General features: G+C 38.2%; 1 protein-coding gene across 6 annotated transcripts in view; it reads left to right on the top strand.

The window, feature by feature from the left end:
• Window positions 1-26,666, top strand: part of ETV1 (ETS variant 1) — a 63,661-nt gene extending 36,995 nt beyond the window's left edge. For 5 of the 6 annotated variants that reach the window (XM_026070303.1, XM_026070301.1, XM_026070307.1 and 2 more), the window contains 7 exons: window positions 2,267-2,514; window positions 14,341-14,408; window position 15,261; window positions 16,594-16,662; window positions 19,720-19,889; window positions 23,707-23,808; window positions 26,445-26,666. In XM_026070303.1, the coding sequence (XP_025926088.1) occupies window positions 2,267-2,514; window positions 14,341-14,408; window position 15,261; window positions 16,594-16,662; window positions 19,720-19,889; window positions 23,707-23,808; window positions 26,445-26,666 (880 nt within the window). The remainder of the gene's footprint in view (window positions 1-2,266; window positions 2,515-14,340; window positions 14,409-15,260; window positions 15,262-16,593; window positions 16,663-19,719; window positions 19,890-23,706; window positions 23,809-26,444) is intronic. The other variant, XM_026070302.1, reaches the window with a different exon arrangement.
• The last annotated feature ends 562 nt before the right edge of the window (window positions 26,667-27,228 follow it).

Here is a 27,228-nt window from a genome sequence, read left to right as displayed (position 1 = left end):
GGAAGATGATTTACTTTGAATCTCCTCGCTTCCAATTGTTTGAAGCAAATGTGTACTTCATGGTTTTGTGAAATTCAGATCCTCCTAATGTACAAGATGGTATACTACTCAGGGCCTGGTTTAGCTGGAGAAGACATTCTTTCACAATGAGTGTATTTAGAAAATATCATTTAAACAAATGACCTACCTGTGTGAGTTTATACATAACTCCATAACTCAAAGTATATTTCTTTGGAACAGGCATTGATGGCATAAGATAGCATCACTATCTAGAACATAGAGCACATACAGCTTCATACAAGGCATGAGTATATGAACGATAAGTGGTCCTAACAAGTACCAACAGGAATCAAATCCACTTGTATAAACAAATGGCTTGATTCCATACAAAGCTTCCAGTACAACAAGTATTATTAACTTCCTTTGAGGCTTTGTGAGTGAGCCTGTTTCTTATTTTAACTTCAAGTTGCAATTTTCTGATTCACTCCTTGACAGTTCTTAATGATAATTTCTGCTTCTTTTTTTGGCTAATGAAAAAAGGAAAAGAGGGAAATGAATGCAGTGCCAGTCAGCCTAACTGTTTCATAATATATTTGAGTTTCCAAGTTTATTTTCTGCAGGTGTAGGTGGAATTGCAAAACCTAATGTTACAGTGCAGTACTCTTTCTACAGCAAAATAGAATCCTTGCAGCAGCATTAAAAATTATTTTTCAGTAAAACAATTAATTTTCAGTCTTCGCTACTACATTCTAATAACTTCTATCCCTGTAGCTCCCACAGTATTTGTAAATATTTGTCAGACCAAATTCAGAGCAGTATTTTGATAGAAATTAGTGGAGTTAAAATTGTTTCAGAAACATGTACTATATATAAGATGATAGTCAAGGATTGTATTGCCTGTACAGTCAAAACCCTGCTTTCTTCTTCACTCACCCAGTTTTTTTCAAGAGAATATCTGCTTTTGCTTGCATCAGCCAAAGTCAGTTGAGCTGCAAAGTGCGGGAAGCTGAAGAATGATTAGTTCTTGACTTTTAGTGCGACAGTGAGAAACTTGCAAAGGAAGGAAGAGGCTTCTGTTTTATTATTTATTATTATTGTTATTATTTTTAATTTAAGAAAAGAAAAATGTGTTTGTTCACGGTGAATGATAATAGGGGTAGTAAACTGTTTTAAGAACATTTCATCTGCTATGGATTAGTGCAGAAGCAATAGGTCCCCCCATTGTGGTATTTCACAGGAGAGGACAAGAGGATTTTGTTATAATGCATGCAGTTCATCAGGGCCGGGTAGGAAAATAGCACCTTTGTATTCTCTGTGCTTCTGAACCTGCAGGTGTCCAAGTGATTCCATTCAGACCTTTTAGTTCAGACTGTATATGTTTTACAGATGGGGCAACACATGTAGGTTCTTGAGCATCACTGCATTGAAATGAAATTAATTTAAAGCTGAATTCTCAGACTTTTTTGCCATTTGAAGAGCATTTTGGAGTAGTGAGTGGCTGTATGGCTCATACGGACTTTTTCTTTCATGCAGAAATGACCTAGGAGACAAATTAAGGCAGGAGGGGAATTCTTATGCATTGTGTCTCTTAGCAAAATCTGCACCCTGTCCTTTTTCCGGAGTGATTAAATCTCCTTCCCATTGAAGCTGGAATGCAATGCCAGCTTCTCAGGTAGACCTCCCATGATGTTGTCTCCAAGAAAAGAGAACTGGAGACCCTTACTCTGGGGTGATTCCAGATGTTACCACAGACAGTACTATTTGTTTGAAATGTATGTGTGTGTTGGGTGGTCAGAATCGTTTCTGTGTAGCGGTAAGAATAAAGTAAGAGTAAATTCAAATGCCAACAATATGTCTATGCCTAACTCTAGCTAAGGCTCCTTCATGTTACTGTGGTGGGTAAAGTCCATCTTTCTAGCTAGTTTGAAGTTGTTGGAAGACCAAATGCATTTCCTGCTTGCCTCTTCTGTTGCAGAGATGATGTTGAAGGCAAAGAAGATTGTGGTGGGAATGGGTTTTAGAGTTGGTATTTATTGGGGTTCTTTTTGTTTTTTTGCTTGTTGCTGTTTTCTGTTATTACAGCATTGCAGTGGTCATAATCCTGATGGGAGCATGTGGCATTATCATAAATAAAATATTTGCTACTGATGAAGTGGTAAAGCCATTCCCTCCTGCTAATCATGACCTGTGAAGATCTTCAGGAAATAGAATGTACCTTAAAGCCAGTAACTGCATCTTTAAATGACCTCTCTAACTTGTGTCCTAGATTTCGCCGCCAGCTCTCTGAACCTTGCAATTCTTTCCCACCTTTGCCTGCAATGCCAAGGGAAGGACGTCCAATATATCAGCGCCAGATGTCTGAGCCAAACATCCCATTCCCACCTCAAGGTTTTAAGCAGGAGTACCACGATCCAGTTTATGAACACAACGCTATGGTTGGCAGTGCAGCCAGTCAAAATTTCCCCCCTCCTCTGATGATTAAACAGGAACCTAGAGATTTTGCATATGATTCAGGTAGGTGAGATTCTCCTTTGGTTCTACGTGGTAAAGTAATAAATGACTCCAAGCTTGTGCTGTTGATGTTTTGATCATATAAATTGCAGCTTGCTCTTTTGACTTCTCAATCCCCTGAATTCACTTACATCCAATATATCTGCAAAGTAGTAAGACTGGTACATAGTGCAGAGTATCTTGTGTCACCATTGCCTTGGCTGCTTGCTCTGTAAAGGATATTATTTTCCAGAACTCTCTATCTAGGCAGTGCATAGTTTAAAGAAGCCAAAGAAGAAACCTCAAGGGTGGAAAGTTGAGCTTTGCTCAAGGGGCGGGGGGATCTTTTGTAATATAGTGTCTTTGACCTCTAAATCTGTGTGCTCTGTTTTATGAGCTCTTTCATTTGCCTGCCAGAAATAGAGGACTCATTCTCCTCTTGCTTACACTACTTTAAATCAGGAGTAACTCCACTGAAGTGGGGTTTATACGGCTATAAAACCAATGAGGGAGAAGAATCAGCCAAATTGGTGTCAGCTTCTCAGTTTGTGCACACTGATGTGTTTTGTGGATGTACATAATCTGTGATGCCAGGTTGCTGATGTGGAGAATAAGCTGTTGCTATTAATAATGTTTATTATGATAGCGCTTATAGGGTAACCAAAATGGAGCCTCATTGCTGTAGGGACTGTACCAAACAAAAGAGGTGGTGGCAGAACCTGCCCTGAACAGCTTCTGGGCAAAATAGAAAAGATAAGTGACAGAAGAATAAAAACAGAAGTCGAGGGAATAATACTGTAAATGTTAGGTTACTTTGCCACAATTTAAATATAGTGTTTATATTATATATGGGGAAAAAAGGACTTTAAGAAGAGAATTAGGTAAGCAAAAAAAGAGAGTTAAGTGACAAGGACCAAGGACCTAAGGAGGAGAGGGAAGCTAGAAGGATAGGTGTGGAGAGAAGCTGAGGTTAAAGCAACATGAAGTGGGCTGGATGTGTTAGATGGGTAAACAGTTTAGCCCATGATAAACTGTCTTGCATCTTTGATAGTGGAGAATTTGTTTTTTATTGCCTTCTCTATAGGCTAACTTAACATTGTCTGTTAAGTGAGGCATTTTGTGATATGATTATTGTAATGTGCTTGTTTTAGAATTGATTTGTATGTTGGAACAGGGGAATCTGTAATATAGAGTTACCATCTCCTTTCTTATTCTTCACAAGCAGAGGACCAATCCTTAGAGGAATTTGAGGTAGACATATACAGGAAAGGGACTAAGGAGGCAAGCTGAAGTATAAGACAAGATGAAGATGGGTTCAGATTACAATGATCAGATCTAAACTAAACCTTTTCATTGATGAAGTTTCTGAGATATGTGGTTTTGGCAGTCGTGTATCTTTAGTCTTACAGAGCAGCATCGGGGAGATTGTCTGCATAGTTAATTACACTATGGATAATAAATAGGGAACTGCAGTTTCAGGCACTGCCAGTCACTTACAACCTTCACAAGCACCGTTATTCATCCTGCTAAATTAAAGGGTAAAAAAAGGCCCTTTTGTAAGCATGCCTCATATTTGGCTAGGAAGTGGGATCTCCTTATTGCATACTATTACTTTAAATCTGTGTTGGCTGCTGGCATTCATCTTTCTTTGCAATATTCTTTACTGCAGAAAAGCAGATTTTATTCTAAAAGGATGATTTGCAAACTTGTATTCTCTCCCATAGTTCTCCTTTTTTGTTTTTTGTTGTTGTTCTTGCTAGCAAGAGCAACATTCCACTTTATAGTAATGATGTTCAAGCAAAGTTGTTGTTTCTTTTGTAGATGAATAATTAGTTTTTAAAAATGTAATAGCTGTGTAACCAGGGGTCATGAAAAATTAATCTGTTGGTATCAGGAAGTACTTTTATTGGTCTCAGAATCACTGCATTTAAGTTGACACATCTGTACACTCCATAAATTGCAGTCAACAACTGTGGTCTGTTGATATTTTGTCTTGTTACCATCTGTTCTCTAGAAACCATCATTTTCCATCCTTGCTAAGAGTACATTAAATAACCCCTTAGGAAACATAATGCATTTGTCACTGAATCATTGATTTCGTTTTTCACCTATGGATGTTCAGGGAAGGAGGAGTGCCAGAGTGAAAAGTCTTTTTTGCGTGGTATTTTATTGCAGCTCAGATAAGAATACAGAAACATTTTTTAAAAGTTCATTGTAATACACCAAGATGTTCCTTTTGGGATGTTTTTGAAACAGCCTTGTAAAGTTCATTGCTTTTGTGCATTATACTTTTATACTTTGTGGGAAGCTGGTGAATGAAAAGCATCATTATGGAATGATTATAACTCTATTAAAACATGACATTAATTATGACATGGGAAATGGCAGATCAATTAGTTGTAATTGTAATTGCAGGTATGCAATTTCTACTGCAGAATGTTTGAGATAATGGAAAAAGAAAAATGTCAACAAAGTAGAAGCTCTTTCTTATCTGTCCGCACTTGTAGAAGCTGCAGTGCATCTCACACGCACACGCGCACACACACACACACACACACACACACACACAAAATTTTTTCTATGGCTGCCAATCACAGGTGTATTTAGTACCTGGTGTTATATCTAGCAATTTCAAACACAGCCAAGGACAGCAATAGAGACTTGACATTTTACATCCTTAATGAATATAGACCAAAATGCTTCCCAAGACCTTTTTCTTTGTTTTACAAGGATAAATAATGGGCATTCTTTTACAGTTAGCATGTCTTGATTTCAATCCATGTATTTAGTTGTTCAAATAAAAAGGCCTGGCTTCAGACACTTCATCTATTCTGGCCTTCATTTTGAGGTGGTTTTTTTGCCTACTTGATCCTCCTTACTTAACTTAAAATATTTGCAAATACCTTGCATTATGACTGTAGCCATGCTTGCATAAATTAATATTAAAAATTAATTTGAAAATAAAAATTTTAAAATCTTAAAGTGCAGTTAAATCTCACATTTTATTTTGCCCTGTTGAAATAGTTCTTTTGATTGGAAAATTCTTTTGTGCCTAATCTGGGACTGGGAACTTTGAAATTTGTCACAGGGTAGTGTTAATGTCAGAGATATGTAGAGGGGAAATTGTTGCTTGCATATGCTTATTACTGATTGCCAGAAATTTATCTGCTAAAATCTAGCTAGATTCAGGCCTTACTGAGCAGGTTAGAAGCATTAGCAAGACTATTCTTGCAGTTGTATTTCAGGATAGCCTCATGATTAATAAACTTGAATGGACCTAAGGAAAACTGGGGTTCTGTCCCTGCCACTTCCAAAGTTTTCTTCCAAGATACTATTTGCATCACTTCAATAATTCTAAATAGTTTATTCTTTGTCTCCTTGTCTTATTTTCTTGCTTGCTTATCAAAACGTCTAATTCCTGAGGGCTTCACCAGCAATAAATACCCTTTATCAGCACATGAGAATGGATGGGGAATTGCCCCTCTACTAAGAGCGATGAGTGGAGGCAGACAGACACATCAGATACATACATGCTTAATTTGGGTACCCAGTTAGGACTGGATAATTTCTAAAGAATATTATGTATATTCAAAGCTCAGTTCCTAGTGACTTCATTTGTATTTCTATACAAGGAAATACAGGGGCATCAGACAGGAACATCCCAGTTTATGCACTGCAAAAATAAGAAATACATAATATGAAAAATCTGACATAGGTGACTTGAAAAAGTCTGGAAAACATTGCTGGGGCTTAAAATTGATCATTCAGTTGTATTAATCTTGAGGTCATCTTTTTCCTTTCTTGAAGTGTTCTGCCTCATTAACTGTACAACTTCCAGCTTCTGCAACAAATGAAGCAGGGGGTCCACCTACAAATCTGTTTACTGCACAGCCCTCCCTTCCCCTAAAGTTTTGATCTGTACACTCAAGAGGCAAGAGTCCTGAGGCAAAAGGCTATCTCAAAATTCATTTGCAACAAAGGACTTGAATCAAAGTTACCCAGGAAATTATGATTATGACACTTCTTAACCTCCTGTGTTTCCCCTTATAGACATATGATGTTATCGGCTTTCTCCTATCCATGTTATAAATGTGTATTTACGTAATGACTGTGAAAAGAATAAAAAGCAAGAGTCCTCCCAAATACCTGATGTGTGGTTTTTTGAAAAGCAAATCAATGCAAATTAACTTGGAAAATGATCCCTAGTAGTATGTTTTTTTCCTAGAGATCAGCTGACACCCCGTTAAATTTGGGAGTTTGTGGAGTAACATTAGGGAATGTGGTGAATTAAAATGCCAAGAAAAAAGTAAGTTTTTAAATGTATTTCTTGGGTGTATATTTATTTTTAGTCTCATTTAAAAAAAGGCAACAATTGGATATTCTATTGTATGGGTTTTTTTTCAGTGAAGTTAGTTTTGGTCTTCAAGGTAAAGTTTAGACATTTGGAGACACTAATAGGAAGAAAGAAAGGAAATCTTAACTGTCAGTCCGAGTCTAACGAAGGTTGCTTTTTCCAGGATATTCTCTAGTGCATTGACCAGAGTAACATTTAAAATGACACAACGCATGGCGTTTCTGCTACCCTCTTTAATTATATTGGCTAATTTTTGTACAGGGTCTTAAAAATGTAAAGCACTGTTTGAGTGCTAAGTATTATTACTACAATTATTCCCTTGGGAGATTATTTCACAGCCTAATAGACTTCACAGTTAAGGAAGGTTTCTTGATAGTAAGCCTAAATTTTTTTCCTTTGATCAGTTGCATTCCAGTGCTCGTAGCTACCCCTGCTTGGCTCATCCGAAACAATTCCTTGGTATTAAGGCAGCACCTCTAAATCTCTGCAGACAGTCTGCATGTATACTCTTAGGCTGTCTGTGTGAGCAGTGGTTGAAATCTTGCTTCATAAATCCTCGAGCTGCTTAATCTTTTCCTCAAATTCTCTATTCTTTTTTGGTCTTGTCAGGTTGCAAGTATTTGCAGTATTTTCAACAGAGTTTTATAAAACGCTCTGTGAAAGGGAACTGACCCCATCCTTTTCAGGGATACGATGCTTCAGTACGTGCACCTCAAAGCTGCATCTGCATATGGCCTTAACGAAGCTCTTTTACACAGCACTACAGCTGTTCTCAAAGCAAATCTGGTAGGGATGAAGGCAGGAGGCTGTAAGGGACAGGAGTTTGCTCCTGAGTTCAGCAGGTTAAGAAGTCTCCCCTCCTCTGTTTCAGTTTTGCAGTTTTCCCCAGTATCATTTGTGTGGTTTCAAATATCTTGTTTCAGGAGCTCATCTTTGCTGTGTTGCTTCAGTGAGTGAGCAGGGATTTGGTTAAGCCGATTGTTAAGCCGCACTGCGCTTTGCACTTGTTCCTAAAACACCTAGACGCCAATCTGCTGTTGGATGCTAGGACAGCAGAAAATGATGGTGTCTGAGATGGTGAGCTGCAGGAAATGTGGGAAATCTGAACTTAGGAAAATTGCTGCGTAAGGCAGAATTTTAACTTTCCGCTTGCTTCCTATCTAGCTGATTTCCTCTAGTTATTCGCTAATTCTGTCTGAAAGAAATTTGGAGTTAGACTAGAATTAATTTTGTAGTATTATCTCCATGAACAAAAGAAAGCCTGAGTACCATGTTAATGTGAGCATATAGGCAGGAGACCATACATTTATTCTTCTTTTCAAAGCAGACAATATGATCTGAAAAATTGTCCTGCAGTCCCTGTTTTTTTCAAAGAAATGGATAAATATCCTCTAAATCTACAGTTACAGTAAGTGGCACTGGCTAATGATTTGATTTGAGGATTGAGAGCACAGTCTGGATTTACTCTTTGTGCATTAACGCAGGTCAAATGGACACAGGCTGCATTTTAAATCAGTAATGGAAGGCTGAAGCCTGCCTTAAACCAATCACATCAGCCTTACCCAAGACCGATTGATCCCGAGAGACTGAACCCTGTGAGCATAGCTTTTATATGAATGGACTCTGTGCAGCCTGAAGTTTCATTCATAAAATGGATGCTGAAGGCGGGGGGGGGGGGGGGAGCCCAAACCCTGGAATGTCCATTTATGCGGAGCTGAAGGGTGTAGTGTTCCCTCAGCTGCTGCTTTTGCCAGTTGCCTTAAAGTAATGATTAATGCTCCTTGGCCCTGCCTGCCTGTAACCTGACACCATTTATGGCCTTGGTGTGTTTCTAATGTATGGTGAATGAGAAGGCTACATTCTCAAATCAGAAACATAAACAGGAACTGGTTGGTCTGAATTCCATTCAAATATGTCACTTCAGCCGTGCAGTGTTTGTCCAACTTCGATTTTACAGGCAGGGGATGGGGCGGGGGAGAAAAAGCAACACAGACATTTTTGCTGTAAAACTACCAACAAAAGGAGAGAGGGGGAGAGAAAAAGATCCACGCGTTTCATTGAATTCAAAGGGAAACTATGGTTGAAATGCATTTTAAAGTTATTAAGCTTAATAAAAGTAAATACATGATTTTAAAATATGCTAGAAAGATCAGTTCCATGTGGGATTTCAATTCGGGACTGAATGTATGAGCCTTTGTTTTCCTGCTCTGCTGTATAAAAAGTTACACATCGCCTAGACAGGCTGTTGACATCTGGTCTCAGAAAATGCATTAGATGTTGTCATAGATCTAAAAACCAAAGTTACGGAAAGGAAGTTGTTTGCTTAAGGTTTTCTTTCTGTGTGTGTGCGTGTGTGTGTGTGCATGCGTGTAATAATTTCACTTAGATGTGAGCTGCAGGGGTCAAATCTAGTTTTCTCTAGTAGATTTTGTCAAGTGAAATGTGAGAAATTAAACTTAAATTAAATTTATAAAGATAATTAAAATCAAAGTAATGAAATTACTTTAAAATAAAATATTTTAATTACTTCTTTTTTTTAAAGAGGGGATGTATTCATGTCTATTTGTGCACATACTTGTACATGGCATAATGTTTTTCTAATTGCCAGTATGAAGATTTAATGTCTGAGAAAATGAAGACCAAAACCTTCCATGCTGAATGTTTTAAACTACACAATGATTTGGGAAAGGAATGCTTAATTTTTAGATTGATTTTTAGAGAAGATAGTGGCTTTATGTGACCTATGTAACTTAAATGGATCCACATTTTACATGCTGGCCTTGCTAATGAAAAATTAATGTTGACTTTTGTATTGTCAGGATTTTACCAATTTGTAGGACTCTGTTATAGTTGCATAGATTCTGTGGGGACAGAGCTTTTAAAGAGTTAACTAAAACTTGACCCATCAGCATTTGACTTGTGAATATGCACAAGCAATTCCTATATAGGAAGATTATGTCATTATTTCCAGTATTTCTACCTAAATGTCTTGGTATGTAGAGATATATGATTTTTAATCTAAATGTATTCTACAGGTTTACAAAATTACAGATTTCACCATCGAAAGGAATCATTTGATATGTCTCCCCGCAAAACATAGATCATGTGTTTTCCTTAGTGGTGCCTGCTGCCACCTTAGCTACTTGTAGAGATGTAGTTTGAACAACTGTCTTATCTAAAATGTCCTGTTTTCCAGTGATTTCAGTATTACTTTTCCACTGTTGAGCTGGCCAGAGCTTCTTGGTGGGGTTAACCAGCTGCTTTCCACTATGAAGCTAAATGCACTTCAGTGTGGATGAAACGATCCTTTGTAAACAGTTTGTCAGTGCTCTTGGAAGTTCAAGAACAGAAAATTTCTTTGCGGTGTGATTGTAATGTTACTAAGTTTGAGGCCAAAAGTATAATATGTTCCAACTTGAGCATTTCATTATAAAAAAGCCACCTTTGTCTCTGTACTAAGTAAAAATCTTGCTCGCTGCTCCAGCTGTCTCTCCATGTAGCAGAGAAACGGTTGCATTGCACAGAAAAGCACTTTGCAAAGCCCTGCGAGGTACTGATGAGAGGACTGACACACACGTGTTGCTACATGTGTTCAGTGCCTGGGAGCTAGATTGGTCCCAGCTACCTCAGGGGTTTTGTCCTCCCCTCTGGGCCCTGTAGCACGAAGGAAATAATCTGTACATGTGCTTTCTTGCCTAGGGGGAGAGAAGTGGCAGAGTACATTTCAGTTTATTTGTACAGATATACCAGCTTTTAATCACTGAAAATGGAACCAAAGGCCCTGCATTTACTTTTGAGACCAAAAGGACAATTCAGAAGCTTAAAATACAGTATTGTCTGTATCCCTGGCCAGCAGAGTCCCACCAAAGTTTTAGGAATCTGCCCCTGTTGTTAATATGGCTTAATTGGTCATAGAGTGCAGATCAGAGAACGAGGAGAGCAAGTAGTGATGTGGTTCCAGTTTTAGTGTCATCACTTTATTTTATGCCTGGAGGGAAGGAACCAAGTTTTGTGTGCGGGTTGAGAGGTTTGGTCAATTTGTGTGACTCATTTGCAGGCTCAGTGCACCCGACAGCTGTCAGTGTACCATACTGTAGACGTAAGCTGCCACACCGAGTTAAAAGCCGGGCAGATAGCTGAACTTTTCCCACCCATCCTCTTTCAGATCGTACACATCTTTTCAGCCTTTCTCTCTCTCCCTTTCTGCATGTGCATGTATGTAATATAATACTTCTGTATCACATTATGCTCTGTCACATGCACATGGGCAGTGCTGTGGGCTTCCAAATCTTAACGATGGCCTTGATAAAGTGAACTAAAAAGTAATTCAGAGTGACAGTGTAACTTAGCAACTTGCCTTTAGTTAGAAAGGCCATGTAACTTCAGAATCCCAGGAACAGCCCCAAGAATAAATCCCAGTCTGGGTTTCCAGTTTCTCCTCTGCTCTTCTTTATTCAAGGAAAGAAAGTCCTTTTGCCTAGAGAAGCTCAATCTTCCCTGTGTACCTGGGCAGTGACTCTGAAGCTGAAAGGGGGTCTGTTGCTTTGCAGGGTGTGATTGTGGGTTGGTAACCTGTTCCTTATCCCCGAATCACAGTCTGAGCAGAGCCACACGGATTCCTTAATCACTTGGAGTTATTACCTAGCCCTTTAAATTCTGATATGATAACAATATGAAATACTTCCTTACCAAGGGTCTACTCAAATGTCTTATTTGACAATAAAACCTAGAACCTGTGCCTGCTAAATTCAGCAGCAGATTTTTCTTCTTGTCCTGGGGAAGTCTATTTGGGCTTTTTGTACTTTGATGTATTTTGATTAAGGCACAGCAAAGCATATTTCTAGTAGTTCCTCCTTGACATTCCCAGATGAGAAGGCATTTCTGCAGTGTCTAGATTATATATAATTAAAAAAAAAAACACCTACTGGAAAAAACTGGTTTCAGAACAATATGAAATAGGTCCAGATTCTCTGTTTTAAGATGACTGCTATACTGCTGTTAGCAAGAGAAGCAATGAGAATGACCTCAAAGTATTCCGAATTAATAGCAGTATTTTTTATGTCCCCATACTTTTTAGGTTTTTTTTTTTTTGTAATGGACTCTGCTATTCTTGAGGTGATGTAACTTCACGATGTGAAATACTTCATTAAGAGTCTGAAATGAGCATGTTTTGTATCCTAAATGCAGGCACATTTTTTAGACACTGAAATTTGCTAAAAGGCAATAACATCAGTCACCTCAAACACTTGAATCCTGCCCTAGAAGTGTTTTATGCCTACTTTCTACTTCTCTCTTATTTGTCTTCTTGAAACAATACTTTAAGGAGAAGAAAACATATAATTGCTCTGTAATTTCTGCACTAAAATGCTTTCTTTTGAAGTAGCTCCGCTTAGCTAGTAAAAATACTTCTGGGTCTTAGTCAAGCATTTAGTACAATTTAAAACTGCAGTGCTAAATTTCATTGGTTGGACTTTTTATTAGATAAGGTAGAAATGAAAGCAGCAGGCAATTTAATTAGCAGTAATTTTTCTGGGCAAGTCATTACTTTGATGAACTTCAGAGCAATGTTTATGGCTCCTAATTAACCATATTAGTCATTTGATTGAATAATCACTTTGGAAATGTTTCTACAATTTGATTAGAGTCTGACCCACTCTGATAGTCATAATTTAACTGATAGCACTTTAGGATAACAAGACTCTAGTTACTTTACGAGAAATAAACTCTTCCTTGCTATATTTTTCCGTCCTCTGTGGACTGTTTAAACACAAGCTAACCAAAAGATTAAGTAATGTCGGTACAAACAATGCTCGTCTCAAAAAGACTCCAGATGTTAATTATAATTACAGGAGCATAGGAGATGAAACCCAAAATGGGCTAAAACCAGAACTTTGGGGATAATGTGCATAATTCTTTATTCCTTATACTCTGTTATATCATTTTGCAGGAGTGGAGTTCATGAGTCAAAAAAAGGTCTTGTTGCCAATATTAGTGAATTTTTACCTAAAATAGAAAATAGCATCTGTTTCAGTTCTCGGACTTCCTCTTTTTTTATGTAGATTTTTCCATTCTCTTTAAAATTCAATCTACTTGGTAACATGAGTGATTTTTTGCAGGTGAACCACTACTCATAGCCTTGATTTCTAGTCTACAAAACTATGCTTGACTGGTGCGATTGCTGAATCGCTGATTCCTGTGGTTGCTCAGAGTAGTTGTCAGTGAGGTGGCTGAAATGCTGGCGGCCTGAGGAGGCAGGCACGGTGTGCTGCCTCCAGGCAAGAGGTGATGAAGAGCGCCGCACAGATGTGCAAGAGAGACCTCGGACTCTTAGAGGAAACTATCATTACCACCCTGTGTTTCACTTGTTTTGTGAAGTCAGTGTAAAACCTCATTTTCTTATCCTGCCAAATCTTTGATACTCATCACTAGTCAGTGAACAGTGAAATTTAGAATTACATTTTGAAAGAGTTTGTTGGCAGCGTTGGAAAAATAATGTCTGCTCTTTTGACCTCTGTTTGCATCTCTTACAGAATTACAAGTTACTGGTAACAGATTGCATAGTTTAGGGTAGAAGTTTGTCACAAGATCAAATAGACTTTGTTAAGCAAGACTTTTGATATCCAAGAAGTGGGTTAAACATGGTCGAGAAGGGCAAACATTTATGGTGTATTTCTGTTTGCAAATCCCTGCGCACAGGATGTGGCTCCTTGGAGAAAGAGCAAGACACAGGGGAAAAATATAAAGACGTTCAAAGAATACCATTTTCATTAGTTTGTTTGTTCTCACTCTTCTTGCATACTTGAGGTGGGGAATAGCAAATAAACATTTGCGTTACTTTGAATGTGCACACTAATTTTTTAGGGATTTGTGGGGGGAGGGGATTGGCTTTTGCTTAAAGGTGTGCAGGTGGAGGGTGAAATGGATGCATCTGAATTCCTTAACCAGTTTAAATGCTTAGCAATTGCGGACAATTTCTTTAACCTTTCAGATCCTTAACCAGAATCCAAAAAGCAATATCTTGCTCTAGATTTACCTTGACATTCCTTGTATTAATAATACCATATTTTGCGGAGTTTGTAAGTCTCTAGTGTGATTGGCAGGCTTTTCTGTGTTACTGATTAAAAATGTTATGTCAAATTAGTTACCAAGATGGATACACAAGCACAGGGTTTAAAATATTAATACCATCTCATGTGGATTTTGGTCTGTGAATGGTTTTAAATCACGGGAGTCAGCTTTTAGCAAGGATGATTGCAGTAAGGGTTTGAGTTGAAATGCCTGCGTTAGATGGGATCAGTGATCCTCACTTTATGTTTTTCTTTTTTGCTATGCCTTGTGCATGCTGCTTTGAAATGTTAACTGTGTTGACAGGTCCCACCTTGCTGTAACTTGCATCCTTTTTGCTACTTCTCTGTCTGCAGCCTTTCTCATTGATAACCTGCACACTTTTAATTCCAGATGGTCTTTTGACTAGCGTTGTTGTCTTCTCCTTTCAGAAGTGCCTAGCTGCCATTCCATTTACATGAGGCAAGAAGGCTTCCTGGCTCACCCAAACAGAACAGAAGTTAAGTTTTCTATTATGTATCGCTTTTGTACGAGAGAAACTTAAAAAATTAAAAAAGCCTGGAGGGATTTGGGGTTCACTAGTTTAAGTCTGCTGCTGAAGAAAACTCCATCATCTTTCTTTCCCTTCCCAGCCCAGAGTTTTTGATGCACTGATCTCTTGTAGCTTCTTCTAGTGCCACAGGTTGATTATGATAGAAGCAACTTTATTATGAATTTACTCATTATGCTTTTCAAGGCCTCCAGCCATTGAAAGGAAGAGACGCTTATAAATTTGTCCATCTTACCCAGTCTGTTAAAATGATATTTTCCAGGCTATTGGTGTGACAGGCTCAGTTAAATGTTAAATAATCAATTTGATACTTTAAAAGGTTTTCGGTGAACGTTTTTGGCTTTCCCTTTGGTTGATTGTGAGGTGGGTTTTTTGTTTTTTTTTTCAGTGTTTTAGTTGCACAGCCATTTAATATATAGCAAAACTCTTATTTGCTTCAGTAGCACTTTATATATATTCCAAATAAGACTGCCAACACAACTAGGAATAAATGACCACTGAAAGATAGGTTCTACCTTCCAGTCTCCTGCTTTAGTGTATCTTTTTAGTCAGTATACAATCTTTTTGTTATGAATTTGTTTGTTTATTTGTTTTTTCTCCAAGGGGCTAATTTTGCAAATCTGAGGAGAATTGTATATGAAATTGATGGGTATTCAGATGGACGTATGAATAAAAGCCCTTTAATAGGACTTCATTCAATAATCAAAAGACACAACTGAAAAGATAACAAATTTGGCTAAAAGCCCACCCACTTCTGGAGTGGAGTAAAGGCAGAAAATAGAAATAGAAGGTAACAAGGAGGGTGAGACGAGAGATGGAAGTATATAACAGTCTCCATATATGAAATTATATCAATTCTAGAAGCTTGATAAGGGAGGTAGAAGACATCAGGGAAAAATCTACAAGCTGTAGGGCTAAGGTAACAAATTTGAGCTTTATTCACAGCATAGATATGGGAAAAACAGTCTTAGCAATGTTATACAGCCATAAATGCTTGGAGGTGGTAAAGTTGTTATGAATGATGTAGAAAAAGAAGTGATGTTCAATAAATATGTGTTCTGTATTTGGAAATCAGTCAACATGATTTCATGGAATAAAGGTCATGTCAAACAAATCTGATTTCATTCTTTGTTAAGATTAAAAGTTTGACTGATAAAGAGACTTGTCTCTGTATGGTATAGTTAGACTTTTTATGGCATTTGTCTTACCGCTGCATTACTTTCTGATTAAGAAGTTAGCACTATGCAATATCAATAAAGTACACATTAAATACATTAAGATCTGGCTAACTGACAAATCTAAAAGTGGCTGTCACTGGGCAGTCATCGAATGGATTGTTTCTATTACAGTTCTGTAGGAATTGATATCAGGACTGTTGCTATTCAACATTTTCAGTAATGTTATGGAAGTAAGTTAATTGATAACTTTATGGCACAAAGATAGGCAGACTGGTAAATAACGGGCAGGACAGGGCAGTTGCACAAAGCAATTTGAATTGTTTGGTAATCTGGGCACATTAAACAAAATGTGTTTTTAATATGCTGAATGTAGACTAGGCCAATGGAATCGGAAAAGAATATATAGGAAAAAATTGCTGTGAGAAGGGGCTGCTCCTCCTAGGCTTCACAGTGGGGAAAAATACTTCAACTAAACATTGCAGCCATATGGCGAAAAGAGCTTTGGTAATATTTGCATAATTAAATGGAAGGTCATGGGAAGACAGGAGGAGACAGGGAATGATGTGCCCTGTGCTGTGCCTGTGCGAAGTAGTGGTAGTGAGGCTGATACTACCACGCAGTGCAGTTCTGGTTAACCAGAACATTAAAATAATGGCTAAAAGCTGAAGCCACACTAATTCAAATAGGAAATGAGACAAACATTTTGGAATAAAACATGGAGAAAAATGGACACTTTTCCATTTTTGCAGGTGGAGATTAGCTGTCTTTTGGGAATGCACACTTTAATTAAACATCCCTGTATTGAGCCCAACATGTTGTGGGTGGGTGGTGTGTAAAAAATATGGGATATTCATTGGATTCCTGTATGACTTAGTGTTCCCTCTGGCATTAAGTCTATGATCTCTTCTTTATTCCTGCATCTTTTAAATAAACACCTCTCTCTCTTTGACTTACAGGTTGTATGTATGAAAAGGGACCTAGACAGTTTTATGATGACACTTGTGTGGTTCCAGAGAAGTTTGACAGTACGTATGACACATCTCTGCTTTTTTTTTATATCTTGTGTTGGGAGTTGAAAAAGGAAGAGATGAGGGACTTTTCTCTGCTGATCAAAAAAGGTTGGTAACATGCCAATTTAGGATTCCTTAACACACCATTTGCAGTGCACCCAACCAAAGCTGACCTTTGTCTCCTGAAACCAAAGTCTCTTTTTCAATAAGATGTCATTCTGCTTTTGCCAGTGAAAGATCCCGCATCCAGAGTTGTGATAGAGGACCTCAGTTTTTGTTATGTTGAGAATTAATAGGAGGATTTCCATTGCACTGTTGATCACATATAACTTCTTGTTAGTGTTTTAATGAAAGCTGTCCTTAAAATTAACAAAACAGAGGAGGAAGCAGCAATTTGGGTTTACTGAGGACTGAGCCTCTTGTCTCATTGTCTGTGAGGAGATGAATTGTGGACAGTAAGTGTACAGGACATTTTTGTGTATATGTAAGTGTATTTGTGCTACATTAGACATTGTACTAGTCGTTTATTTTTCAGTGGGGATGATAACAAGTCAATGACCTTTTCACGGCACTACCCATTATAACAGGCATGTTTTAAGAGGGATTCTGGGGTCAAGTAAAATTAATGCCCCAAATTATCCTCAGTTACACTGATGTAAAAACAGTTTCCTGGTGTAATTCAGTTGATTTCAGATTTATTTCATTATAATCAAAGTAGATGGATGCAGTATTCTGTGCCAGTGACTCTGTTAGTCTGCAACTTTGGGAAGCCATTTGGAGACTGACTATTTAAATTTGCTATAGTGGCTTGTTTGAGTTAGTGTATGTATGTCTAGCTTTGTTTATTTTAGCAGGAAAGATTGGATATCCTCCTGATGAATTTGTGAACAGCTCTCTGACCATAGCTAAAAATACAGCTGCAAAACTTCAGAGGATTTTTTCCATTTTGTTTTTTCCTGAGATTCGCTTATATGGACTACAATACTACTGTATCTAGCACCATTTGTTGTGTTTATTGAAGAATGGGAAACTCTAAAATGAAATGAACTTAGAGAATTACACGTTCTTCAGACTGAGGTATCACATGCATTTCAAGGTTGGTGAGGAATAGCAAAAAATAAACAGGATTTTAAAAATATTATACCTAATGCTGAAGACTGTTAAACTTAGCATTGCATTGTCACAGGATTGACACGTTCAGTGAAAGGGTGATTTACTGAAAGTCTGCTTTATACCCTGGCGTACCTTGAAATATATGCTTTATACACACACACACACACACACACACACACACACACACACACGTATTGTATCAGTTCAGCATTTCCCTCTCCCTCCCCCCACCCCAAAAAATCATTTGTGTGCCTGACCTGTTTTCAGTATTGGTGACAAACTCCTATTTAGATTTATAGAACAGGATCAGGCCCTGTACCCCGCAAAGTTAAAACTCTTCAGAAGTAGTATTTGTCTCTGTTGTTCTTGAAAATCCTTTTTTTTTCTCTTGTACAAGGAAGGGAATGAAAATAGAAAAGAAATACAAATAAATATAATAATAATTTTTGAAAGTATTTGTGTGCTCGCAAAGCAAGCGGTCTGCTTTTAGCTGCAATGACTGTCTATTGAGACAACGCCTTGTACTTCAGAAGATTGATGCTGTGATACAAATGTGTATGTTTATACTTGTAGCATGAGTTTTGAGGAAAGATGACAGATGTGTCATTATGTTTTGGCCAGTAAAGCAAAAGCAGGATAAGCCAGGACTAGACTTGATGTTTCAGAACTAGATTCTCAGCTGCTTCGGTTGAAATCAAAGATCAGTGCAGGATAAGAATCTGATCCTCTCTAATACCGCACTTGCTATTTGCACATTGCTCAGCTATCATTAAAAGAATAATCCTGTCCTTGAAAAAGAAAGCCTTTCAGGCCTGGAACTTGAACCTCACAGAAACCAAAAAGCCTTGTGTTGATTTATTTGTTTTCCACAGCTATTGACTCAATTTTCTTTCCTGATTATGAAAGGAAGTGCTCCATTTTTAATATTATTATTCTTACTTTTGCTACACAGAGCCATTCCATAATGGCCATCAGAGCATCCTAATGCTGTGGTTGAATGTAAAGTCCTCGCTTTCAGCATTAAACAGGTCATGCTGCTTATTGGCAAGGCCTGCTGTTCTGGTAGCTGAAGTGAGGAGTTTTACCGGTGTGGCAAGGATTGCTGTCATCATTTGCAGGAAAGAAAAAATCTCTGCTTCAGCATCAGACCTTTCAGCTATCATTGTTTCCATGAGATTTTCACTATGAGTAAGATTTAAAAACAGTAGAGACACAGTATGGATGAAGCAGGACAGTTTTTCACTGGCAGTCTGTGGAACAGTTAGCAGAATGTTATTATTGTTGTTTTTTAATAGCTTCCTGTGGATTTGAAATTTTAGAAAAATTAACTTACTGCTCTTTGGGGGAAATGCTAATCTAATATGTAGATATGAGTAAATGTAATGTGTGCATATATGCAAGTCCAATATGCCACAGAGGAACTTGCATATCTGCAGGATTTGCATACCTATACATAAAGCACATGCTGTTTAAGTCCAAGTCAAATTTTCCTTAAAAGAATTTGCATGCAAAAGAAATTTCACTTAATAGGGTTTTGCAGCTTTATGAAGCATACATTACATTTCTAAAACTGAGGCTTGTGCAAAGAGTTGTGTACAAACTCAGTTCTTCAGACATCAGAGTTGCTTACAAAAATAGCTCATGCTCTTTTAGATAGAAGATGTTGCAAAATGGTTTGCAAGTGAGATTTGCATGTATCAGGAGTAGATGGGGATAGACTTAGGGAGACTGCCATAAAGTGTGACTGAATTTAGGAACTACTTAGTTTATGAATACATTACTGTAAGAGTATACACAATTAGTAGCAGAAAGAGAATGTGGCATTTACAGACCAGCTGGGAAGTAAGAATTCATTCCATCCGTTTTCTTAACTCTAATGATTGCTTTAGCAGTTTCTCTGACAAACTGAGTGCCAATGCACGTTATTGTGTGTGTGTGTGTGTGTGTGTGTTTGTGTAGGTGACGTCAAACAGGAGCCAGGAATGTACCGTGAGGGACCCACGTATCAACGGCGAGGCTCGCTTCAACTGTGGCAGTTCTTAGTAGCTCTTCTCGATGACCCGTCAAACTCCCACTTCATTGCCTGGACTGGCCGAGGCATGGAATTCAAGCTGATCGAGCCGGAAGAGGTGGGTTGGGCGGACAGCATGCCCCTGCATCCACCGAGGTGTCCTGCAAATTGAACAGGGCTCCTTTGGAGTTAGCCAGTATTTTCCTTCAATATTTTGCTTCAGTAGTACTTTAGAAAGATGATGGAAAGGACTGATAAGGGAAGTGCTGTTTTAGTTAAGATAGAGATGTGTTAAGCATGGTCTTGATCTCCTAGTTGTACAAAGTATTAATAATAATACTGCAAGTGCCAGAGGTCCAAATACTCAGCATTACTGTTGGGGCGCAGATTTTTGGAACGGCTTCACACGGTAAATAGAGAGTTACTGTGTTTCATGTTCTTTTGAAAATTTGTCCCTGAATAGTCTCTTAGCACCAAATATTCTTCAGTGTGACGATGTGGGAACTTTGAACTTCTTAGCTCTGCGATGAAAGACCCGGAGTCTGATATGAATTGAAAAGGAGTTTAAGAAAATCAGCCTGTCCAATCCCATCAAAATTAAATGGAACAACTCTTTTTAGAGTCTTCCTGCCTATCTGTACAATTAGGTTGCTTAGTGCACACTTAGATCTTCGTCTTGCAAGCATTCATGCACACGCGCAGTTCCCCTGAACCATGAAGGACTCATGGGTAGATAAAATTACTTGTATTCATAAATATTTGCTGAACCATAACTTAGTTCACTTGTGTGATAAACAGGAATAAATTGAACATTTTATTAAGTAAACTTTTTTGGACTAGATAACATTTAAATCATCTTTAATCTATCATAGATTCTTAACAGGAATGGAAACTGTTAGAAAATCTGGTGTGTCTGTATTCTATTTTAATACTGATGTGGATGTTTTGATTAGACTTGTCAAAAAGTGATATCATTTTGGTTTATGATTTTGTCCCTTGGAAGGAGTTGGGTAACAGAGGAGACCACAGCAAGTTTTCTGTTGGGATCCACTCCCAGTTACAGCTAAGTAGGATGGTTCAGGGGGTGTAAGGCTGCTTCTGCATTCCGCCAGCTATTTCTGCTGTTTGCCCTCCATCTGTTGACATATTGCAAGAAAGCTTTCAGATTGCTTAAAGTTACATCAGCTGCTGACAGCCCTAAGGAGATGCTACAGTAGCTTGGGATGGGACAGTACTGATGTCCCTTTTCCTCTTGACATGGTCTTGCTTAGGGGCAGGTTGCCGTAGGGACTAGGGTGCTGGCTCTGGTCTGTCAGAGAGTCCCCGTATTAGCGTTATTCACAGTGGCACATTCTGGCATTGTACAGCTGAGGGTTTGACCACAGTCTTGGTCCATTTGATATCGAAACTTCGCTGGCAAGTCTTTAAGCCTTAGCAAGCTCTAGGTTGTGCTGAGGCACTAACAAGTTTCAGTGAACATAGTCTTCTTAGTGGTGTGGCCTGGCCCAGAGCAGAGTGAAATCTTTGGAAAGACTTCTCTTTGATTATTTTTGGGTGAATATATGATTCATTCCACCCCACCTTTAGTGTTTCTTTCCCTTCTTGATTTTATCTTGTCTTTAAGGTGTGTCCAAAGTTTTTCAAGTTCTGAAGAGTTTTATGAAAATATGATTCCCAGCAGATGGTGCAAAAACTTTATAAATTTTATTAGTTAAAAAAAGAAAGTAACAAAACAAAGGCTTAAGATTTCTGTATTTCATAATTCCCTGAAAACCGGAATATTCTGATTTAAGCTAACCAGGTCACCTTCTTGCCTGACTGTGCAGCAGTTGCGCTGTGTTTTTGAGCAGCCCTGTGTCTAAGAGGCAGACAGCTCGACCCTTGCTCACTCCCTTGTGCGGTTAGTGAGTACAAAGGAGTCTAAGCTGTTTTCTCATGAAAGTCATGGATATGAAAGAAACTGTCAATTAAAATAAGAATAGCCTATGGGAAGTCGCACACTCCTGTTGGTTGCTAAGTGTAAACTGAAGGGAAGCCAAAGAGCTTGTTTCAGCTGTGGCAGGTCAGGGTGTTCATGATGTGACATCCCTTTCTGGAGGCTCATGTCCCTGTAGAAAGGCTAACAACAGACACTAATACGTATCAGCTTCTTGGACACCATAGCTCATTGAGAAAGTAGGCTTGTGTTCATACAGGCAACTGTGAACTCTGGAGGCTAAGGTCCGCTTTTGCTGCCTTGTTGCCAGGCTGGTCAGCTTCAGCAGGAAGGTGGGATGGAGAGTAGAGATCTGAATCCCTTTGGTAGTCCTAGCGAGACTTCCCAGACGCTCTGCAGATGAGAGATGGGAAGACTCATATACTTAGACTAACCATCTCTGGACTTGCTTACCTATTTAGGAATGTCAGAATATTATACAGTGTAGCATATTCTCATTCACTATTCTGTTATAGTTAACTTTGCAGCATATTTATTTATTATGTAACCCTGATATGTTGGGGAATTGGGGGACTCTGATTAATGCAGAAAAAATCTTGGCAGGAGTGAACAAGGGAGACATAGGCATGTGTTACAAAGATGAATAGGCGAATCAAGGTTAGGTATCTAGGGCAAATCTACAGCTGGAGTAAATTGACGTGCTTTGGAGGTATACTTCAATGCAGCTGCAGCATAGCTGAAGTTAGCAGACCTATGATAATTTACATATGCCTGAAAAGCTGCACCACAAAGAGGAAATAATATTTTAAAAAGAAATTTTAAAAATTATTGTCCAGAGGGAGATGAAAATCATGGCTTTTGCAGTTGTTATTTAGTCCCTTTAAATTCCAAATGCCGCGTGTCATCTGTGACTTGCATCAAAAGACTCCAGACACCTATAGGGAAATTTCATAGCGCAGTCTACAGAGAAACTGTTTGGCTACTCTCCCCTTTTTCCACGGCTGTATGCATATGTACCTTACAAACATTTTTATAAAATGTATTTTAAAGAGTTCACCAGCTACAATGTTGGTTTTTTTTCTTACAGTGACATGATAATAATTTCTACAGCAAGTAATCGTAATGTCACCAGCAACAGATTATAATTTAGGGTGGGGAATAAGCAGTTAAGCTCTTTAAACAAAAAGTCTGTTTCTCAAGAACTGCCTCTGGCAATAAAACAGGAAGTATAAAGACAAGTAGAAATCATAAGTCAGAGCAGAAGGTGTATTGTTCTCCGTGGAACGGCTTTACAAGTTGCTTGTGACTCCTTTTTTATTATTATTATTTTTTTAATGGAAATTATACAACTGCAGCCATATAGTTTCTCTCCCATTCTTTGTACTGCCATATAGCTTCTCCAGGTGATTATCTTGCCTCCTCAGATAATTCATTTTCTTTGCTAAAGTAGTATTTAAGACTGGGAGTTGACTTTTGACTCATATCTTCTAATAATATCATCATTACTGTCATTCCAAGTTCAGTCTGAATTAGTTCATGAACTAAGTGTGCATGTGTATATACACATGTGTGTTTAATATAATTTAGTGTTCTGACAGCAAGAACAAAGCAAGGAGATTAGTACAATTATACACACTATAAAAGTAAAGAAAAGTTTTCATCTTTCCTGAAACTTTTCTGATGAAACTTGATTTTTTTGTTTGTTTATCGGCTTTTTGTATGGTTTTATTTTCTCTCCACTTTTCTTCAAGCCCCCCCGGCCCCAGCTTTTCCACCTCATTTGCAAATGAGTAAGTCCGTTACAAGTTTAATGGATAATTCTGTGTCCAATTAAGAGTCACTGTAGCACAAGGGAAATTCAGGTCATGGCAACCTTTTCTCTTTTATTTATACCTTCCACTACAGGGTTCTACCTCCCACCCCCAAATAAAGTATCTGATGATAAGATCTGCTTGTTAAATGCATTTAACAAATCAATGCTAATCCATTTTTGTGGCAGGTGGCACGCCGCTGGGGGATTCAGAAAAATAGGCCAGCTATGAACTATGATAAACTTAGCCGATCACTTCGCTATTATTATGAAAAGGGAATCATGCAAAAGGTGAGCAGCTAGTTCTGTATTAAATTCCACTGGTACATTGCATGTTAATCCACAAGTCATGTTACAAGGAGTACTTGTAATTGCATTTCTTAGGTAGATTTTTTTCATCTGTTTAGGCAAATACTAAGGTCTGTGTTTCACCTACCAGGTCCAGTATATGCATCAAGTTATTTTTTTCTATGTAAAAAAATATCTGTGGTTTTTAGATAGTTCACACAATGCACATCATGACTCTAGGGCAAGAGGTAACATTCAAAAATATCCAAAAGAGCTTCCTGGCACCTGGGAAAGGCAAACAGTAGAGTACGCTGTGATAATGTTTTGCAGTTCTAAATTAGCTGCCCAGCACTGGGATACTTTGATAACTGCAAGATAGGGGAGAAAAATGATACGTATTAAAATAACAAATATTTGAATATTTTACCAATGGTGTTGCAATTATACCATTTTTAAATGGAATTTATTATTTTATAATATGCTGAATTATGAGAAATGTTTAACAATAATTTACATATAAGTCTGGTCTTGCTGACAGTATTCAACCTGTTCCTTCCCTGGGGCTTGCTGATTTACATATATGTTCTTAAGTATTGCTATACAGTGCTATGTAGATTGACTGAGAAATCAGTAGGAGGGACCTGTTTGTTTGCTACATCTACTAGATCAGTTGATGTGATCAAAGATCGTAATGAACACCTTGCATTGTATAACTTGCTCCATATCTTTTCACATTAGTTTTGTGCCCTGTAATGACTAACATGTTTAAACGTGCCATTTGCCAAGTCTGTGAATGGAACAGTGCCATCAGTTCAAGTTACTGGGTAACTTTTCTAGTAGATTTTGTGAAGTCTCAGTTTAGAGTTGCCTGTTATGGAAGTGGAGATCTTTGTAGCGCTCTCCCCTTTCACTCTCTGGCTGTGAACTTGGCAAACAATTTGGGCTAATACTGCCTTATAGTACTTTTAACACCCCCGTGCCTCATGCATTTTTGTGGGTCACATAATTCTGTATTTGGCCTCTGTAAAATGGACTGGAGACTGGGTCCAGTTGAGGAGAGACAGAAATGCTTAATTTTGCTGTGTAACGTTTTGGCCAGATGAGTTCCTCATCCCAGTTTGTAGCATGGCTGCACAGACAGTTATGTCAGCACAACTCAAAGGTGACACAGAGGCAAGAATAAATGGCAAAGAGAGTGAAATGACATAAAAAGGTGGGGACAGGAATACAATAAAGCTGATAATGCTGCCCAACCCACATATCCATTTAATATGGACAGTTTACAGGTTCTTCTAACAGCTAGCTTGCTACCTGTTTAGCTTCTACTCTACAAGAGTATATTTAGCACGCATTTTAAAAACTAGTTTTTAAAGCTTGCTTACTTTGGCACGGCCGTGTTTAAGGTTTACCCTGAGATCATCCTATCTGACTAGTTAGTGTATGTTTAAAATCTAATGGGATTTCTAGATTTGTGGCAGGTTTCTTTACTGCAAGGTTTATATGCACATTTCCCCCTTAAGACAATTTTTGTTTTAAGTTAAGCGATGCTAACAGGCTATGTGAATGTCCAGTTTCTGAATGCAGACTCCAATCTGTCAAACTTGCTGATGTTACTTTAATGTAAAAAAAAAAAAAAAAAAAAAAAAAAAAAAAAAAATTACTGCAGTTATAGCCTCTACCAAAACTTTACATTATTTGTAGAATGCATCAGCTGAAAAAGGAGGTGCTTCAGTGTATTTTCACCCATAAGAGCGGAGTTAAGTTTGCAACATTTTGCTGCCTTCATTCACCCACTCTTAATGCCATGCCAGCTGGAGGCAGAAGCAGCAGACAGTATGATCTTTATTTTAAAATAATTTAAATTTATTATAAGCATGCAACATGTTTCATATTTTTTAACATGATTCTTTAAATAGGGTGCTTGAGAAGACACCATATTGACTGTTTTTTCAAATAAAACAATAATGCTGTGTTGTTTTTATCACTCTTCTGCTTTTAGGTAGATGAAGCACAGACTTCTATAGGTATTTCTGAGTAAAGGAAAACTTTAGGATCTGTGGACAATTGGCCCCTCCATAAGCAAATCCAAATGTCACGGGCTTTGCATGAGCAATTACTAAGTAAATATTAGCCTACTCGTTTGCTTATGCAGGTGCTGTACAATCAGCATGCACTATAACCAAGTGCTTTTATTCTTAAGTATGAATCAATCTGTATAAAGTGAAATTCAGATCTCTGTCATGCAACGTAATTCTTCTTTTCCAGTTCGCACACAGAGTGTGGGACTTAGTCATTTTATTTTGTCACTGTAGTGACAATTTGTTTACATTTTCCAATAAGAACAGTTCCATTTGTGGTTAAGTATAGGAAACGATCACGAGCAAAGTTTGGAAGTAGAATACCTACTCCATCTTCCAACAGGATATCACGTGCCTCAAAACCAAAAACGTGCATAGCCTGCTTCTGCAGGTCCCTATTGCCTTTGCTAGTGTCGTTGCCTTACCAGTTCTGCTGCCCTGATATTTAATTGCATACACCCCAGTGTGAGTCCTTCAGAAATTTGTTGAGCTTGGAATTGCAAAGCCATGAATGAAGCCTTACGCTGCTGTGCCTTTCTCTCCCCTCTCTGTTACCCAAAGGTCGCTGGAGAAAGATACGTCTACAAGTTTGTTTGCGACCCTGAAGCGCTTTTCTCCATGGCCTTTCCGGACAACCAGCGCCCCTTACTGAAGACTGACATGGAGCGTCACATCAATGAGGAGGACACTGTCCCTCTGTCCCACTTTGATGAGAGCATGGTCTACATGCAGGACGGTGGCTGCTGCAACACCCACCCCTATAATGAAGGCTATGTCTATTAACAACAGTGACAGCAAAGGGGATGTTTTCCCCCTCCCTTAGGCTTCTCCTCTTTCACAAGACCCAGGGGAAAGCTGAATCGACTTCAGTTTGTTTTTTAAATAGTACACTAAAAGGGGCTTTTCCTGTTGCATTACTCCTATGGTCTGCCATGGACAGCGCACTTTATTTGAAAGGGGAGGGTTGGAATCTAAACGTTATTCTGTGTAACAGGAGGAAAAGGGGGGGGGTTGCTTTTTACTTAAGTTTGGGAAGGGAACATACAGGTTTTAAGTACAAAAAAACTATATCATGTCTGTTTTGTTTCATATCAGCATAAGATATTGTACATTTTCTCTGGGTATCTGTAGTACAGTTAATTCTCATTGTGCAAAATAACCACTTGATGATATCAGCATAGCATGCCTAGGGCATTTGTTTCTTGCCATTCTTAATCCTCTTTCTGCAGTTATAAAAGAGGAGCAAAGCATATATTGCAGCACTTAATTTAGAAGCTAGAAGTGGCAGACCTTGCGCCTTGCATTTAAAAACAAACAAGTATCCCAAGATAGTTTTGTCTTTTTT

The sequence above is a fragment of the Apteryx rowi genome, unplaced genomic scaffold, assembly GCF_003343035.1.
Source record: "Apteryx rowi isolate R43461 unplaced genomic scaffold, aptRow1 scaffold_309, whole genome shotgun sequence".
In the NCBI taxonomy this organism is placed as follows: Eukaryota; Metazoa; Chordata; class Aves; order Apterygiformes; family Apterygidae; genus Apteryx; species Apteryx rowi.
Note: the sequence above shows the minus strand (reverse complement) of the source record. Positions and strands in the feature narration are given on the sequence as shown.